This window comes from Aethalodelphis obliquidens, unplaced genomic scaffold (assembly GCF_003676395.1).
Source record: "Aethalodelphis obliquidens isolate GAN/ISIS:26980383/991018 unplaced genomic scaffold, ASM367639v1 scaffold40, whole genome shotgun sequence".
Taxonomy (NCBI): domain Eukaryota; kingdom Metazoa; phylum Chordata; class Mammalia; order Artiodactyla; family Delphinidae; genus Aethalodelphis; species Aethalodelphis obliquidens.
The window spans coordinates 13726761-13746357 of record NW_020837984.1 but is presented as its reverse complement, the minus strand read 5'-3'; the positions used below and the strand labels follow the sequence as shown (position 1 = coordinate 13746357).

Below are 19597 nucleotides of genomic sequence, written 5' to 3'. Positions count from 1 at the left end.
TTTCCTCTACACTCGAGTATAGTGAGCATAAGTTTTTTTCTACCCTGAGAACGGTGGCCACTTTAACTCACTCCCCACTGTCATGATGATTAAACTCCCAGAAGCAAAGTACGAAGTGCTGGTTTTCTTACCCACACTCAGGATTAGCTCTTTCTCAAATATCTGTAAGTTTTATAAATGAAGAAGAGTTTTCATTATAGCTTTTATTTGAATGTATTTAATAATAGGCCACAGATTTTTTGCATATTTACAATTTATTTGTCTTTCTTTGTTTTAAAACACGGTGGATCAGTTAGGACCGGCCACATAATGCGTAGGATCCGGTGCAAAACGAAAACACAGGGCCTCTTGTTCAAAAATTATTAAGAATTTCAAGATGGCGACAGCAGAGCATTAAACTAAGGGCAGGACCTTTCTAAGTGCGGGTCCCTGGGCGACCACGCAGGTCCCATGCCCATGAAGCTGACCCTGGCATCGTATCCTTTGCCCATTTTCTATTGGGGTGCAAATGTTTTCTTAGATCAGGAGTCAGCATACTTTTTCTGTACACGGCCAGATGGTAAATATTTTAGGCTCTGTGGGCCATATGGTCTCTGTGGCCACTACTCAACTCTGCTCTTGTAGCACAGAAGCAGCCATTGACGGAACATGAACTAAATGACAACACAATTTTATTTAGAAAACCGGGCTGCAGGCCATAGTTTGCTAACCTCTGTCCTAGACAGTCACTTTCTTTCAGTCTTCCTCATGACAAGATAATATAAAAATCTATATTTTTTTCCCTGGTAGCTGAAGCTTTAGTGTACTTTCACTATTCATTTCCTGTTATTTATTGCTGAGAATGTGGACTGGAAAAGTTATGCCTTGGGATATATATGGAGGCATTCTTTGCTACCTAATAAATATTTCATGGGTATTTGAAAGGAAAGTTTATTCTCTGTGGGATATAGGGTTCAAAATATATTTATTAAGTCAATCCCATTAATTATTATTCATATCCTCTATATCCTTTGAACACAAGTATTCAGAGACATGTCTTTTCAGATTCTACTGAGAAAATAATTTGGTTTTCATCTTCAGCATTCAAAATAAATGTGCTATTTTAATACATTTCCTAAATATAAAAGCACTCTTGCATTCCTCGAATAAGTTTTTACTCTTTTACTGTACTTTTAGTTTTGTTTTAATAATATTTGATTTCAGATTTAAAGTTTTTATTCAAATTTGGTCTGAAGTTTTATACGTGTTATCTTTGGTAGATATTGATATCAGATATATGCTAGCTTCTTAAAATAAATTGGGAAACTTCATCTTTTCTATTTTCTGGAGAGTTAAACTTTATTGAAATTTTCTTTTCCTTGAAGATGTGATAGGACTTGCCATGAAACCAACTTGGTCCAAAGCCAAAGGACCTACCCGCAAGGGCATATCAGTCCCTCTTGAGTGTCGAGATTCTACTGGGGAGGTTGGGAGGAGGGGAAAAATCTCAAAGACTGAACATTTCACCTAAAGGAATTTTTAAAAATCACCACATTGGGGCTTCCCTGGTGGAGCAGTGGTTGAGAGTCCGCCTGCCGATGCAGGGGACACGGGTTCGTGCCCCGGTCTGGGACGATCCCACATGCCGCGGAGCGGCTGGGCCCGTGAGCCATGGCCGCTGAGCCTGCACGTCCGGAGCCTGTGCTCCGCAACGGGAGAGGCCACAACAGTGAGAGGTCCGCGTAACGCAAAAAAAAATTAAAAAAAAAATCACCACATTGGACTCGATTTATCATCACTTTGGTTCAAAATTTAAGGATTTGCAGCCCTCCTACTACCCAGTAGGTAGGCTTGGGAGGAAGAGGAGGAGTTTGGGAGTTCGATATAGTAAATGACAGTTTTGGGGGGATATATATGAATGTAATATGAGAATTTTTTTTCTATCCTGCTTAAAAAAATTTACTTTCACTTTCGAGAATCCATTAAGTTTTATTTTATTTTATTATTATTTTTTGGCGGTACGCGGGCCTCTCACTGTTGTGGCCTCTCCCGTTGCGGAGCACAGGCTCTGGACGCGCAGGCTCAGCGGCCATGGCTCACGGGCCTAGCCGCTCCACGGCATGTGGGAATCTTCCCGGACCGGGGCACGAACCCGTGTCCCCTATATCGGCAGGCGGACTCTCAACCACTGCGCCACCAGGGAAGCCCCACTCTTTAAGTTTTATATTTTGCTGTATAACCTCATTGATAACAGTATTGTGACTTATTAACTTTTCTGGGACCATTACTTCTGTTTCTGGTACACCATGTCTTTTTCATATCCTTTATTTCTAATACGTTGTCCATTTTGATGTCAATATTTTCAAGTGACAATTTTCAATAAGGGTATGTGGGTGGTATATATTTTGAATTTTTATGTCTTAGGAAACCTAGTTATGGAATTTAAATATCACATTTCACTCAAGACTTTACTGAGGTTTTTTGAGCATTTAATGTTGTAGACCAAAAAAAAAAAAAGTCTAATGCCACTCTGAGTTTTGGTTTTTTATTTTGTGGGAGATGGGATGCCTATTATTTTCCTTTTTGGAAGAATGTAGACATTTCTGTGTACTCTTATATTTTAAATTTTTATTTAAGACTGTGTACATTTGGATCCTTTAAACATATTAATTAGGCTGAGTATTTGGTTAAGTCCTCTAGATCTGAAGACTTCACTCTTTCTTCAGGTCAGGAAAATGAACTTTCATTATTGCATCTCTTATGTTCTCTTTTCCTAGAATTTATATTTATATATATGTTCCTAGCCTATATACATATATGTATATATGTTCCTAGCCTTTGTATTACTTATCTGTTGTCTCATAATTTTAATCTCTGTATTCTTTCTGCTGGAGTTCTGGACAAAGTTTCTTAAACTGTCTTCTGATGAGCTGAATTTACTTCTGCAATATTCAGTGTGGTGGTCATTGTTTCCAATGAACTTGAATATTCAGAAACAGCATATTTTCTCTCCAAAAGTTTCTTATTTTCAGCTGTTCCTTTCTCATGACAGACTGCTCTTATTTGTTGATGTAATATCTCAAAATTTACTGAAAATACTAATGAGATATATTTGTTTAAATGGCTTTGATGGTCATTGCAACTTCTTTTATATAATCACTATTCTATTTTAAAGCTTTTTTTAAGCCTTGATTCACTCATTGGGTAATTTCTTGAAGAAAATTATCCCTACTCCCCTTTTTAGAAGAATCCATATGTATTTGAAAACGTCTTTCTATTTTCTTCACATGTAAGTGACATATTGACAGGTGTCACACTTTAGATCATAACTTTATCCATCAAAGTTCTCCACCATTTAATGTTGCAGAACCTTTGTAGGTAACCTGTATCTTCTCCCATTCATAAAATTCTTTTGTGTTTGAAATTAAAAATTTTCACCAGGAAATGTTTAAGTATTCATCTCTTTTAATTAATTTTGATTATTACTTGATAAGCCTATTCAGTCTACATTTTCAGGCTTTTGTTTTTTAATCAGGAAAGTTCTCTTCAATCAAATCTCTGAATGTTTCTTCTGGACTATTTTTTAGCAACCCAAATTATCTGATATATTGGATATCTATTTTTATTTTTGTATTTTTTTTATTTTTAAAAATTAATTGATGTATTTATTATTTGCGGTACGCAGGCCTCTCACTGTTGTGGCCTCTCCCACTGCGGAGCACAGGCTCCGGACGCGCAGGCTCAGCGGCCATGGCTCACGGGCCCAGCCGCTCTGCGGCACGTGGGATCTTCCCGGACCGGGGCGCGAACCCGTGTCCCCTGCATCGGCAGGCGGACTCTCAACCACTGCGCCACCAGGGAAGCCCTGGATATCTATTTTTGTCATTCATTATTTATCATCTTCTCTCTCATCACTTTTGTATAACTCATTTCCTATTCAAAGTATGAGGATTTCTCAAACATGCCTTCATCCTTTATTTTCTTCATTGTCAGTTCTGCTCTTTACTGCTTCTGAGGTGACTTTATAACTACACTTTCCCGTATATTTTATATTTCTTTAACTGTTCTAGATCCCTTTTCTTCTCTTTTCATACTTTATCACCTGTTTCACAAATTTATTATTTAACTTCACCAAAATCATAACACATATGGTACTAAAACTGACCTCTTTTGCTGTTGAAAATTCTTTCCATAAACATGTTCTTCCACCTCAGGAATTTTGTTTTCACCACTTATTTTCAGTTGGTAAAATCTCGTAGGCCCTATTTTCATCTTTCAATATGGGAAGGTGTAACTGGGTCTCCTATCTGCTTCCCCAATACTACATATATATATATATATATATATATATATATATATATATGTATATATGGCATTGTCTTCGCACTTATAAACTTCTCTAAGAACTTAATCTGGGGGAAGGGAGTTGATCTTAAAGGCTAAAGTAAGCTTACGTTATTGTTTCATCAATTAGGGGAGAGCAGGGAATGGAATAACTCCTCATCACTTCTCACAAAGGAACCTAATCCTTGCAAGGTTTGTGGGTTTGTTTTGGACACGGTTACGCCAATTCCAGCTTGCCATATGTCGGGTTTTTTGGCCTGGTGTCTACTCCACACTGTGCTCATTCCTGATCCCTGCTGCATCCACATAATCAAAGACAGAACTCTGCCATTTCCCTGGAAGCCCAGATCTACGGGGAGGATTCAGCAATGCTGGACAGAATCACTGTCACGAAGATGCCTGGTGTTCACGCGCTCTCTCTTCAGTGGCTTGGTTTCCCCGTCCAGCACAGCTGCCTCTGTGTGATGCCGATGCACAAGGGCAGAAGGGCTCTACGGAGATGCCTCTCCTCCCCCTTATGTCCCACTCTTGACTTCAAACTCACTTCCAGATTTGGGATTGTTCTTGGGGTTCCTCCATAATATTCTTCTACATTCTTCTTTTTTAACTTGGCAACAGAGTTGAAAGTAGACCCCAGCTGACCTCCTTCAAACTCAACCCATCTGCTTGGTGTCTAGTGTAATTTCTTACAAGTGTATTGCATGTCAGTGTTGCTGTCCTCAGTGGTTGGACCTGATGCAGGCTTACCCCAGATGCCTCCTTAAGACTTTCTCTTTTGGGAGATGGGGCAGTTTTAGATGATGTTGGTAGAGGCAGTGAGAAGCTAACTGTCCATGCCCAGCTTCTTTCTCAGAAGTCATCAACAAACTTTCTTTCCTTTCTCATCTCAGAGTAAGCCCTGCAGCTCATTAAATTTTAATTTCTGCATTTATGGTGCCCTGAAACAGCACTTCCAAAAGTCACCAGTGCCTTTATTTCTGCTAAAGCATAGGCCCTTTCTCAGTTCTTTCTTGCTGGGTGTATTTGTAGTATGCATAAATACAACAGAGAATATGTATTGACTCAGCAAAATGGTTTTTAATGCCTGGTAGGTCCTTTAGGATCGATAAAGATTAGTAATTACACCACAACATGTACTGAGTACTTACTAAGCAGCAGGCACTGTGCTGAGCACTTCACATTCATTGCCATTTAATAATAATAGTTAGCACTTAATGAGCCCTTCTTACGTGTGCATAGGACTCAGCTCTGAGAACAACAACCCTATGTGATAATACTATTAGCTCCCTTGTCACAGGTGAGGAAACTGAGTTCACAAAGAGATTAAGTGACTTGCTTAAGGACACACAGCTAGTAAGTGGTAGGGTTGGGATTCAAATTCTAACCCTAGAGTCTATGCTCTTAGTCTAAACATTACTCTCCCACGACTCTTTCCTGGTGTTTAAACCTGTGCTCTTAACACATGAGCAACACTGCCTCCCCATGGACGGGTCAGGAAAGACACAATTCCAATTCATAGCGTTAAATGTTTCATTAGGGAGAAGTACTGGAGAAGTTCCACAAACTGTTATGGAAATTTGGGAGTGGGGAATGCCAGGAACAGCTTAAAATCGGGGTACCTGAATGGAATCAGGAGTCCCCAACTGGTTGCCCATTTTAATGGGATAAGGTGTACAAGGGGATTCACCCACTTGGCTTTCAACCCTCTCCTCTTGTTCCTTTGATAGTGTCTTTTATGACGGTCAATAATCAGGATGACCATATAATTTAAAATCCAAACTGAAACACTTTCAAGAGTAAACTAGGAAGCCACTAATAATTACATTGGGAGACCTCCCTTGTGGTCCAGTGGTAACGAATACACCTTCCAATTCAGGGGACTGGGTTCGATCCCTGGTCAGGGAACTAAGATCCCACATGCCATGGAGCAACTAAGCCTGTGCGCCACAACTACAGAGCTCGTGGGCCACAACTAGAGAGTCCGCGTGCCCCAAACTACAGAGACCATGCGCCCTGGAGCCTGCGTGCCACAACTAGAGAGAAGCCTACGCGCCACAACGAAAGATCCCACATGCCTCAACGAAGATCCCGTGTGCCGCAACTAAGACCCGATGTAGCCAAAAATAAATAAATAAAAAATAAATCTTAAAAAATAATAATTATATTGGGACAAGCACAATCCAGGAATGTACTGGGTCATTCATTTATTTATGGTTAGATTATGGCTGTCCAATGGTATCTTGTATTTCCTTTTACCTTATATTGCTTATTATTGTGACTGGCGTATAGTTACAGTTAGGATAATTCATTTTTCTCTTCTTTGTTATATAATTTCCATAAACCTGGTATTTGCATTATCTTTTATGTAAGGAACGATGACTATACTTCTGAACATAATCTTTTGCCAAAAGGTATTAGGAAGGCCCTGTTCTAGGTGGTTCCTACAGGAATGAACTGTATATGGTTGAGCAGCAGGGTTTGAGGAAAAGAAGATAAGGCCCTTGAATGAGACCTCAGAGGACACACACTTAAGGGTTTTCTTCTCCATCTTTTGATAATGGACCTCTCTGCTGCTTATCATGTGATATGCGTTGTTATGGGGTTGAGGGATCCTGAACAAGGAATGGATTTTGAATAAAGATGAGATGTAAAGAGATGACTGTTCTCAATATTTTGTACCACAGGGAGCCCACAGCTAGTGAGGGGAGGGGACCAAGTGCCAGTCACCATCTCAAAGGATAAGAGGGCATCACCCATATAAAGATGGAAATGGTGTTAAAGGGCATTACAGCTAAAGGCAAGAAAGAGCATGGGTTAGTTCAGGGAACTGCACAGCACGTTTTGCTGGACATTGCAAGGGTGTGGGGTGTGGTAGGAGATGAAGCTAAGGGAAACACATAGTGGCCGGAGCAATAGGCTCTTGGATACCTCGCTAAGGAGTATACATTTTATACTGAAAGAACTTTGGAAGTGTTTAGAGGTTGAAGGGTTGGGGGAGATGATGTCAAGATTAAAATCTGTGTTCTAAAAAGATCAATTTGGTACCAGTGTCGAGAGTATAGGGTAGGGGGAAAGGTAAAAAAAAAAAAAAAAAAAAGGAGGTAAAGAGACTAATGTAGAGAACATTTCAGCGAACTGGGTAGCAAATGGCCTGAACTAAGGTAATGGCAGAGATGTGGGAGCAGATATTGTCAGGCCTTAGAGTATAAGAAAGACTCTCAGATCTTTGACTTAAGTGGCTGGATTTATGGTGATGCTGTTTACCAAGACTAGGAATAGAGATGGATTTTAGGGGAAAAGCATCTAGTTGGTCACCCTCCACTGAAATTCTCTCTCTCCTTGCCTCAGTGGTAAGAGTTCTTTGCTGTTTCTCCTCCAACTGTCTGGTAACTTCTCTCGGCTCTGGTTAGTGGAGTTTCTTCTTTGGCCCAGACATTCCTGTTGGCAATTCCTCTAGATTGGACCCTGGCCATTTTCTTCATTAAACTCCACCTCTTCTTGACATTTTTAAATCCTGATGTTATCTTGATATTATCTCCATATTATTTATTATCCCTCCATATTTTCAACTACCACCCTTGGGCTAACAACACTCAAGTCTTTATTTTCAGTTCCCAGGGTATAAATCCAACTGCCTACTCGACACCTTCACCCAAATGTCCCACATGTTCAGACTCAATTCGTCCACACCAAACTCCTTTTTCCTTCTGAAACCTACTCCTTCCCCTCGCAACTCTTTCCTCTCCCACTCACTCACAGCCAACGGTTCATCAAGTCCTGAGGCTCCACCCTACAAAGGTACTCAATTTCTTTTGGTCTTTTTTCCCCAATCCTCTGACATAATCTCATAACCTACTGCTGATATGAAAAAACCCACTCTTTCCAGATTATTTTCCTGTCCCTCTGTCAGGGGATGTGTCACTTTGCTTTCTTGTATGGCCCCTTTGTCATCAATTTTTTTTTTTTTACTTTGTCACCTGTCAAAATCCTGCTCAACATTCAAGGTCTGGATCCAAAGTTACCTTCTCTAGGAAGTCTCCTAAGCCTCTCTTATCTCAACCAAAATTCATTATTTCACCAAGTCTGTTTTCCTAGCCCTTTGCTTCTTCTACTAGACTGTGAAATCCTTGAGAGCCAGGGACATGTCATAGGCATTTTGTAATAAGATAAATTTAGCAAAGTTTGATAAATACTGAATTGAATTGATGTATTCCTTACCCTAGCCAGGCAGTCCTGCTTATAATCTAAGGAGGTGTCTTTTGTTAGAGGACAACATCCTTTTTCCCTAGGGGTAATTACCACCATTACCACCACCACCACCACCACACCATCAATACCACCACCATCACCATCAGCACTACCATCATAGTCATCACTGCCACCATCACCACCACCATCAATATCACCACCTTCACCATCACCGTCACCACTACCATCACACCATCAATACCACCACCATCACCATCAGCTCTACTATCGTAGTCATCACCACCACCATCACCATCACCACTACCATCACACCATCAATACCACCACCATCACCATCAGCTCTACTATCGTAGTCATCACTGCCACCATCAATAACACCATCACCATCACCGTCACCACTACCATCACCACCACCACTACGGTCACCACCACAACCACCATCATCATCATCATCTTGGGCACTCACATACCAAATGCTTCATTAAAGCTTTTAATCTAATATTATTTAATCTTTAGGACACTTCTGCAAGGCAGAAATTTTAATGCCTGTTTTATTAATGAGAAGACTGACGTTCGGAAAGGCTAAATAATTTGCTCAAGGTTGTGCAGCTTGGTGAAAGGTTGAGCTGGTATCTGAAGCCAGAGATGCCTGATTCCAAAGTCAGCTCTCTTACCCCCTGTACTTGAGCTCGGTTCATTCCCATGAGGCACTGGGTCACATTTCATGCCAGGAGTCTTGAACGAAAGGAAACAAAGGACTGTCCTAGCAAACACCATGGCCTCCATGTGTTTGCATGCACGGCAGGACCTGCCAACAAAAGAGGGCAAAGCATGGCCTATCTGTGACCTTGGCTCTTCCTCTCCATATCAGGTTGGGCTTCCCCTACCACCATCTAAAATAAGAACTCTGCTTGGCATCCAGTTCTCAGGCATCTACTGCCTCGGCTACATCCTCATGAGAGAGGAACAAGGCCATCATTATGGGACAGCTTTTCTTGTCTTCCTGTTCACTTTCGTGATTTATTGTGGGAGGGACAGACGCACATCACAATCACCTGGGAAGCTTTTCCAAAATATACACGCCTGCCCCAGGCCCCTGAGGATCTGATCTGGCCCCTGGTTGAGAGCCACTGGTTTAGCACATTCATTTCCAAGGTTCGCAGTTCTCACTGGCCCTCTTATCATTGAAGACTCCCTCGTTCTTCCTCCAGACAAATGTTCTTCCTGCTCAGATGTAGTCCTACCATGCTTGGAATTGGCTTCACTGGCATGCCTTGATCTACTCTGCTTTCTTTCAGTCAGGGGTTCTCAATCAGGATGGTACCACCTCACAGGAAGGCATTTAGAGATAAATGTAGAGGCTTTTGTTTCTTGGATATCACAACAACTAGGAAGACTAGTGGCATTTACAAAAGAAGGATCAGAAATGCTAAACATCCTACAGTCCCTCACGGTGAAAAACTGTCCCACTGAAAATGGCAATTGACACCCCTACTGAGAAAGGCGTTTGGCTGGAACCCAGATACTCTTGATTCAAGGTCTGAATTAGCCTCTGCAATGAACAGCATCCTCTCGGCCTGGCTGCCGCTGTGTTCCAGGGGCTGCTCTCCCCTCACCGTCTTTCAAATTCCCTCACAGTCCACAAACTACGGGCAAAGGGATTCTTAGCTTTCAAATATATTTGTGTAATACTTAGCTATCAAGGAAGCATGTCTCATCTTCATTTCTGTTTCCATTTAATCTAATTTAATCCCCTGCCCACGGCACTGAATGTTTCATCTAAAGAATGGGAGCAATGGGAAAAGGAGGAAAAAAGCAAGGGGCCATTGCTGCCTCACGGGTGCATTTGAGCTGTCATGTCTGATCATAATACCAGGCTGATGAATCCATCTAAAACATGGCTCAACACTGACTCTGTACCAGAAGTCCTACCTCTTTATCCTCTCCCAGGGACTACTCCTTTCTTGCTTACTCAGGCAAAAGCAGTGTGTAATTAAAGGTTTGTAGTAGAGGCTTTTAATGCCCACCCATATCTGGCTTTCCTCTCCTTTTAGGTACACAGGAGGATGACTTTTTTTTTTAATTAATTAATTTATTTTTGGCTGTGTTGGGTCTTCGTTGCCGCACACGGGCTTTCTCTAGTTGCGGTGAGCAGGGGCTACTCTTCGTTGCGGTGTGCGGGCTTCTCATCGCGGTGGCTTCTCTTGTTGCGGAGCACGGGCTCTAGGCAGGCGGGCTTCAGTAGTTGTGGCTCGTGGGCTCTAGAGCGCAGGCTCATTAGTTGTGGCACATGGACTTAGTTGCTCTGCGGCATGTGGGATACTCCTGGACCAGGGATTGAACCAGTGTCCCCTGCATTGGCAGGCGGATTCTTTACCACTGCGCCACCAGGGAAGTCCCAGGATGATGTTTTTTCACCCTCTTTAGGGTGAAGCCACGTGACCAGTTCTGACTGCTGGCTTGTGAGTGGAAGGATACATGTCATTTCACAACTCTGCAGAGTTGAATTTCCCTTTTCCATCAGATCCAATCTGAACAAGCTATTAATTTATTGGCAGTGCTCCAGCTGGAGACTCTCCAGCGTTTCCTTCCTTTGCAGCCGTGATGGTGGAAGCTGGTGTTAAGGAATCTCCACCAGCCTAGCCCTCAGATAACTACCCTGAGCAGAGCCCCTGTTGACCCTCACCAGACGTGGAGCAGAGGCAGAGATTACAAAGGTTTATACCTTTGTCGTTTTGTGTCACTGACAGTTGGGGGATTGTTTGTTAGCACGGCATAACCTAACCGACCCTGATTGATTCAACGTTCCCTTACATGTTTAGATTATTTTCATCTTGCGCATAGATCATGAGTCAGAGAGGCCTGGGTTTGAAGCTGAGTTCACCACTTACACTGACATTGGCTAACCTTGTTATACCTGTTTCCTCATGTGTCAAACGGTGATCATGACTGTGCTGGCCTTACGTGGTTACGAAGGAGATAACTAACTGGGATCATACAGGCAAAGTGCTTATGCAGTGCATGGCAAGGGCTCAGAAAACCTTATTATTTCTTCTCCTTATTGATCTAAAATTGACTTTACCTGCCCCCCTGTCCCAAATCCTCACTGGAGCCTTTAGCTTCGACTGCCTGGAGTCCTTCTAATGTCTTTCTACGTAAAAAGCAAATAGTCTGGGACGGCTTCCTGCTTCTCTTCCATTCCTTACAGCACCCAGAATAGGACATTGTTTGCAATAGGCATTGTCATCTATGCTTTTAATGGAGCACACGCTTGTGACCGGAATTGAGAACATATTTACGCCAAATGAATGAAAGACTCAGCTCTTCCAAATGGAAGAAATCTAGTTACTATTTTTAGTACCAACCTGGCATGTCTGGGAAACATGTTAGGAAATATCCAAGTACCCACTTTGTCTTTTGTTGCCCAGTAATCACTGGGAGAGGTGAAATCTAGCCTCTTGGCCACACATCAAAAATTAGACACACGTTCTAAATTAGCATAAAGCAAATCTTATTTGCACTTATGTGACAGCCAAGTCTCGCTAAGGGGTGGCAGAGTTTGTTCCTGGACCACTGGGAGTCCTTCAGCATTGAAGATAGTGGCAGGTTATTTTAGGACAGGTGCCTTCCTCCAGCACTCCAGGATTCTATTCTCAGGTCTCCACAGCTAAGGAAACTAGAATTACTTGGCTGACTCAGACAGAAACACAAAACAAAAAAAAAGAGTTTTGTCTTATTTATTTTTATTTTGAACCATAAGCCAAACCTTCCAATTTGCAGGCAGTTCTACTAACTATTACCTGACCTGATAAGTCCTCTCCAAATCTGGAACTTAGTCGGAGGAACACTGAAAACCAGCCATAGAGTTCATCTCAATACAAAAAAAAAAAAAAAAAAAGACATTCCTGGCTCCTGAAAAACTTTTTTTCCCTGATGCCTCTTAGAATTATTATTGTAGCATTTTCAAGGTACCTTCTAATGGACTCTGTTTTCCTTACTGAGAGTCAAGTTTGCATTTTTGTTACTGGAAGACTTCTTCCAAAGCATTTCTGAAAAAAGCTACGTCTTTGTGTTTTAACACATCTACAGAGATGAATTTCCCTTTTCCATCAGACTCAATTTGAACAAATTATTAATTCATTGGATCTTTCAGTGCATTATAATCAGATGTCCTCAGAGTCCTATCCATCAGTTAAGCCCCAGACCTCTGAAGCATCTCTGTGGGCTGCATAGGGTCGGAGTCCCTGATACTTTCAATCAACTACAGCCGATTTAACAGCAGAGCAGTAGCTCCTCAATTAAGTAACCTTGACCGCCTTATATACCATCATTTCCTGAAACTCTGATGCAGGGGTTTTTAATTCCTGGAATCTACCCAGGCGTATTGCCATGTGTTTCTCATTATGACCCAACTGCCCAGGGCAGTGATGAGTGGAAAGAGCTGGGCTGAGAGTCAGCGGCAGACATCGTCCCAGCTCTGTCATTATCTAATCCTAGGTCCTTCCGCAGGTCACTTAATCCGGTGGGTTGACAAAGATTGAACAGTTTTCTCATCTGTAAATTAGAGACAGTAGCACTTGCCCTAGCGACCAAGCAAGGTTGTCTTTGGGACATTTGTGAGATGGCGTAAGTGCTGGGAGACTTTAGTTTCGACTCTAAAGATTTCTTTTGAAAGTCAATATTTGGGAACCCAGAAGGTGATGAGGTTCCCAGTCTAACGTTATAAAAATCTGTTTAATGACCATGTCCCTGGAGTATAACACATAGGAATGGCCCTACAGATCATCACCACACGTGACCATCCAATTGTGGATCTGGGTGAATGGCAAGACAGGGTCCCCTTGTATGGGGAAAAGAGAAGGAGAAAATTGGTCTTGAACAAAAAGGAAGTCATGAAGGAAGGAGCTGGGGGGTCTAATGGGGAAGCAACACACGGTGAGCCTGCAGAGGGCCTCTGCAGATGGAAGGATTTATTGGGTGACAGGCTGTGGCTTTGGGAAGTCCTAGAAATCAACTCTTCAGGGCTTACTGCCATCCTCCAGCACACCATCTCCTCCACTCCTGCCCCATCCCACCATTCTATTTTTGAAGTCTGTAGGGCACACATGAATACAGCCAGCACTTCCCCAGACTCACGATGGAGAATCCACTTTTTCCATTTAGGTGACTAATAGCTCTCCATAAAATAGACCGATGTGTGATACATAAATATCTAGTGTAATAACAGAAGAGCCTTGCAAGAGGGGAAAGGTACATTCATGTCTGGAGGTTGGTCAACTGGGTGCATTAATCTTAGAGGACGCCCTGGAAGACTTAAGAAGGCCAGCTGCTCCTTGACTGTTTTCCTCTGGACAGAGCCCTTCTAAATCTGACTTTTCAAATCCCTGATTGAATTCCCAGCAGTCTACTTTTCCTGACTGTAACCAGAAAAGCATGCTCGAATGAACATGAAATTCCATCATATAAAGCCTTGTGAAGCCCAGTCCGCCAGCCCCGTCGCCAAAGCCACTAATAATGCCCTATTGTGTTGCTGTGGTAGTCTAGGTTATCATTATGAAGTCTTTGCTTCTGGTTGAGAAAACATGACGTTCCATTAAATGTATAATCTGGGTTTCTTCCAGGCCAGAGACACATCCTGCTTAAAGCTGAAATAAGCTGAGATTTAATGTCACAGAAAAGAAGAGAACCATTCGCTGGGAAAAAAGGGAGTTGAGGGGTTGGGAGAAGAATGGTGAATTCAGTGCCTTCTGAGCCGTTGGTTTCAGCCTGTAGACAGTGTGTTGACGGCCAGAGGATCTTAGAAGCCCAAGGAAAAAAACGCATCAGAATTCTTTCCCTTTGCACGCTGCGACAGTTGGGTGCTGGACAGCACTGTTTGGGGAGATTCCTTCTAGGACGGAAGACCATGTCTTTAGGGACCAGCCAGGGGACTGTTTGCTATCACTGCCTTTTGGTCCATCCCCCAGCTCTGGGCTCCACAATCCCATAAATTAGCCTGACTCGAGATGGCAAGCTGGAGGTACACACGCTTATCACACCAAGCTCTAGCAAGTTTCTCATTCAGCACAAAAATGTCCCTCTCTTCAAGCAATAGGACAACCAAAGGAAGTCAGAGGAGTCCACCTCCATGTAAAGGTAGGTACTTGTAAAGGTCTCCCCACCATTTTTTTCCTGGAACATTTTTGGGTCCCCAACATATTGCCAAGGATCCTATGGTGCCTTTAGAAATGTACTCCAGGATTAAACATGAAAGAGGCAGCATCCTCTATCATCATGAGGGGCTTGGAGCTCAGCAGGCTGGTTAGACAGCCTCCTCACACTTGAAGTGAGTTTTTAAAAACTCAGGACAGGACTTCCCTGGTGGTGCAGTGGTTAAGAACCCACCTGCCAATGCAGGGGACATGGTTTCGAGCCCTGGTCCAGGAAGATCCCACATGCCGCGGAGCAACTAAGCCCGTGCGCCACAACTACTGAGCCTGCGCTCTAGAGCCCTGAGAGTCACAACTACTGAAGCCCATGTGCCACAACTACTGAAGCCCGTGCACCTAGAAGCCAACGCTCCGCAACAAGAGAAGCCTCCGCAATGAGAAGCCTGCCCACCGCAACCAAGAGTAGCCTCTGCTCTCAGCGACTAGAGAAAACCCGCATGCAGCAGCAAAGACCCAATGCAGCCAAAAATTAAATAAATGAATAAATAAATAGATTTTAAAAACTCAGGATAACTTATTTTGGTTGAATATAAAAGTAATATATGTTCTTTGCAGAAAAATGTGAAGATTCAGAAAAGTGTAAAAAAAGAATTTAAAAATCCTACTTTCTACAGACAAATACTATTACATATTGGGTAAATAGAGACATATACATGTGTGTGTTTATATTTTTAGAAAGGCAGAATCACAGTGTATAATGTCTGATAACTGTATTTTCACCTAAGAGTATATTATGAGCATTAAGTATTTCTCCTAAAAATATCTTACAGGGCTTCCCTGGTGGTGCAGTGGTTGAGAGTCCACCTGCCGATGCAGGGGACGCGGGTTCGTGCCCCGGTCCGGGAAGATCCCACATGCCGCGGAGCGGCTGGGCCCGTGAGCCATGGCCGCTGAGCCTGCGCGTCCGGAGCCTGTGCTCTGCAACGGGAGAGGCCACAACAGTGGGAGGCCCGCGTACCGCAAAAAAAAAAAAATAAATAAATAAATAATAAAAATATCTTACAAGCATGCATAACATGTGTACTCAATATCATGTGTGTATCATGTCTTATTAAATCCTCTGTTGTTAGACATTTAGGTAATTTTCAGCTTTATCATCACAAACAGCACTGCCATGAACATATGCATAGGCACCTCTTTCTGACTATCTTGGATTTTTCCTTTGATACAGGTTGCCAAATTATCTTCTTGTCTGTGCTATCCAATACAGTAGCCACATGTGGCGATTTAAATTTAAATTAATTAAACTTAAATAAAATAGAAAGTTCCTTTCTTCAGTCCCACTAGGAACAATTCAGGCGTCAATAGCCACATAGGACTAGTGGCTACCATACTGGAAAGCACAGATAGAGAACATTCCATCAACACAGAAAGTTCTACTGGACAGCACAAGTCTAGAAAGACCAAACAAATTTACATTTTCGTTAGTAAGATATGACAATGGCCCTCCCTCCCACAAGTTGGACAATACTGAATATTATAATTCTCTAAAAATCTCTGCCAACTTAATAAAAATTACATCTTGTTTGATTTTTCCATTTATTTGATTACTAGGGAAGCTTGAACTTTTTTGTTTATTGACTTTCATTTTTTTGTGTGAATTATTTATATAGTAAGCCTGTTTTCTATTGGGATGATCTTTTTAAAACTGCTTATTATATATTAAGGTTACTCTACAGAGGTGAATTTATGTTGCAAAAGTTTTTGTAACTTGTTATCTTTTATTTATGGCATTTTTCGTTTATAGATATGTAAGATTTTAATATATTTAAATCTTTTTGTAGTTTTCTTTATTGTTTCTACTCTGTTTTTAAAGCTCTAAATCTAAGATTACAGTAATACTCATCTACATTTTCTTCTAATTCTTTCAACACTTCCTTTTTAAAATGAAATGTTTAACATTTAAATTTTCAAACCTCTTGGAATTTATTTTTGTGTGTGGGGTAAAGTATAAATCTAACCTTTTTCTTTTCCCATGTTACCAACCATTTGTTCAAAAACCATTTTTAAAAATAATGAATTCGTTCTCCACTGATTTGAACTTCCACTAAATGGAAGTACATGTCCTTGGATCTATTTCTAGATTTTCTATTATGTATACCTATTCTTTGGCCTTTACCATCCTGTTCTTCAATTAATTTGCCTCACAATACATTTTACTATTTGGAGGTATAAGTATTTCTTCATTATTCTTTTCCCAAAATGTTTTAGCTCTTATTACCTGTTTTTTTTTTCCCTCTAAGATAAACCTAGAATCATTTTGCTAAATTCCTCTCACCACCAAAATAAGTTTTTTCAGAACTCTGATTTTAAAGTTTAATTCATTTTATAAATTAATTTGGAACGAGTTGATATCTCTACAGTGTGGAGTTATTCCATTCAGAGACATGGTGATTCTGTCTTTTTTTTCAAATCTGCCTCTATCTTCTTCTGAACTGGCTTTCTTTTCTTTTTCTTTTTTTTTTTTTTCTTTTTCTTTTTTTTTAAAAGAACAATGATAGGCATCACTGACTGTTTTCAGACACAGTCTCTGAATCTGTGAGCTGGTGCTCCCAGGCTCTAGAAGTAACAAAAGACATTCCATTTCTTAGCATGGAAGTATATTTTCAGTATCCACCTTCTCATAAATCTCCAAGAAAGAGATCTCCCTTTTCATCCAAAGAATCTGGAGTTCAAAACAGCCTTTACGGAAAAATTCAAACTCCAGGGGCAACTGCAAAGCACATTTGGTGTCTAGCTGGCCAGCTTATTTTGCAGGACTCTTTTTCCAACTCGCAAATACTTTCCAGTCTGTGAAATTAATCTCCCCACCACTGTAACAGCAAGCGCCCGTCCTGGCAGTGGGGAGCACACCAGTGTTAGCACGGATCTCCTCTGAGGGGCTTTTTATTGTTAAAGCTGCTTTTTAGTAGATAGCATGAAACTTCCTTGAATGACTGTGGCTTGGCAAATCTAAGGGGGATTGGTCAGAGTTCAGCTCTCCCTTGAGCAGTCCTGAAGCCTCATCCATTTTCGCAAGGAAACCAGGGCTCCTCCACCACCCTGGTAGCCCACGAGTCAAATCGCCGAGAACTTGAATTCGCCTACATCAGGGTTTCTCAAGCCGAGAGGGAGGAGGAATATACCCGCAGGGGACTTTTGGCAACTTCTAGAGACAGTTTTGCTTGTCACCGTGGAGAGACGGTGGAGGCAGCGCGGGATGGGGGGCAGGGGTGCAGGGGAGATTCTGGAGGGGGGTAGTACCGGCATCTAGTGGGTAGAGGCCAGGGATGCTCGACACCCTGCAAGGCACAGGACGTCCCCACGACAAAGAACTCCCCAGCCTCAAACTCAATGGTGCCGGGGTGGAGAAATCCGCCTTGTATTTTCACTAACTTCCCAGTCAGCCTACATTCTATCATTAGGAACAAAGATAAAGCAATATGTAGGACAGTTTTTAAACAAGAGACGATTGACTTTTAAAAGCCCACGCCTCTTACTTTACACGTGCCTGAAAGTTCTGCCTCTCGTAAGCAAGCTTTTCTCACCAAGATTTCTAAAGCAAATGGAAAGGGTTCACGGAAACGTAGTAGGTCAACAGGATCCTTACACTCCCATCCTCAGGCTCACGCGCCTCGGTCAAGAGAAAGCAAGGCAGGAAAGAATTTGTCCCGAGAACAAGCAGCGACGCCTGCCCCGCCGGCTCGGGCAGCGGCGAGGGAGGGGGAGGCGCGCCCCGTCCACAAAGGCGCAGCGCTGGGGGCACCGCCGCCTCCCGCGGTCCCTCTTGGTCCCTGGAGATGCGTGCCTGTCCCAAAGCCACACTGCCAAGGAGCCTAGCCCGGGGAGAAAGCATCACCAGCTTAAACTAGGGTGGAAAACTCAGGGCACTTACTTGTCCAAAATGAAGTACAGGTCAAATCCCCCGTAGCAGGCTGGACCCCCTTCCTCCCTGCGTCCCCCTTGCCCGGCGCAGATGAGCACAAAAGTGGCCAAAGAGAGACACTTGAAGCCAATGCCCAGGGCTTTCTGCTCCACGGTGGCCATGACCTGCAGCCCAGGGAGAGGGTAGGGTCCTCTCCTTCCCACGCTCCTCGAACTCGCCAGGACCCTCAAGGGCGCGCCATCCGAGGGGCTCTCCTCTCGGGCCTTTTATTCCCCCTCGCTCTCCCGAAACTCCCCGGAAGCAATTGTCTGGAGGAGTTCAAGGTTTTCCTTCTGGTTTCCGCTAAGATTCTGTTTCTAGGTTTCAGGTTTCAAGAATCCCAACGCTGTAGTCCGCTTTTTTAAAGGGGTTGTTTTTGACTCGGGCCGGCAGGCCGCTCCGGAGGCAGCGCTGAGGTTTTGCAATTGAAGCAGTTCCGTGCTGATGGTTCTTTGTCCCAGATTTTAAATATTATGGGGTGGGTTTTCAAATTGTTCTTGATTGGGGGAGTGCTTTGCCTTTTCTCCCTCCTCTCTACCCACCCCCCTTTCTTATTTTGATGCGGGAAGAAAGTTCAAAGGGTGCCACCTTGTGGCCAAGGACGGCAAAGCACTCTTCCGCGTTCAAGGGAACGTGGGTGTGCCCGTTTTCTTATTCCTTCCGTTTTCTCACGCATCTTCCCTTTCATTCTGCATTACCTCTTCCCCATTTCTACTTCTTTCTCACTCGCTAGCCTTTTTATCCTTGCCCTTTCCTTTCCTGTCCTACGTCCGCTAATAAGGTCACTGTAAACGTTTGATGAGAACTTACTCCTAGCGCTATGGCTCCGACCCCAGGCTGGGACTTTTGCAAACAAGACACTGGGCAAATGAGCAGAGAAGAACGGGCCTTTGTGATCTGAATCATCCAAGTGACCTTACTATACACTTAGCGCAGATCATAAAAGAGACTG

At 42.7% G+C, this 19597-nt stretch overlaps 1 protein-coding gene across 5 annotated transcripts in view; it reads right to left on the bottom strand.

The window, feature by feature from the left end:
• Positions 1-19111, bottom strand: part of ANTXR1 (ANTXR cell adhesion molecule 1) — a 246335-nt gene extending 227224 nt beyond the window's left edge. The window contains exon 1 of one of the 5 annotated variants that reach the window (XM_027131889.1): positions 18616-19111. In XM_027131889.1, the coding sequence (XP_026987690.1) occupies positions 18616-18767 (152 nt within the window). In that variant the 5' untranslated portion in view covers positions 18768-19111. Of the gene's footprint in view, positions 1-1392; positions 1397-18615 lie in introns of those variants that run through there. The other 4 variants (XM_027131885.1, XM_027131886.1, XM_027131888.1 and 1 more) reach the window with 4 other exon arrangements.
• Positions 19112-19597: the final 486 nt, after the last annotated feature.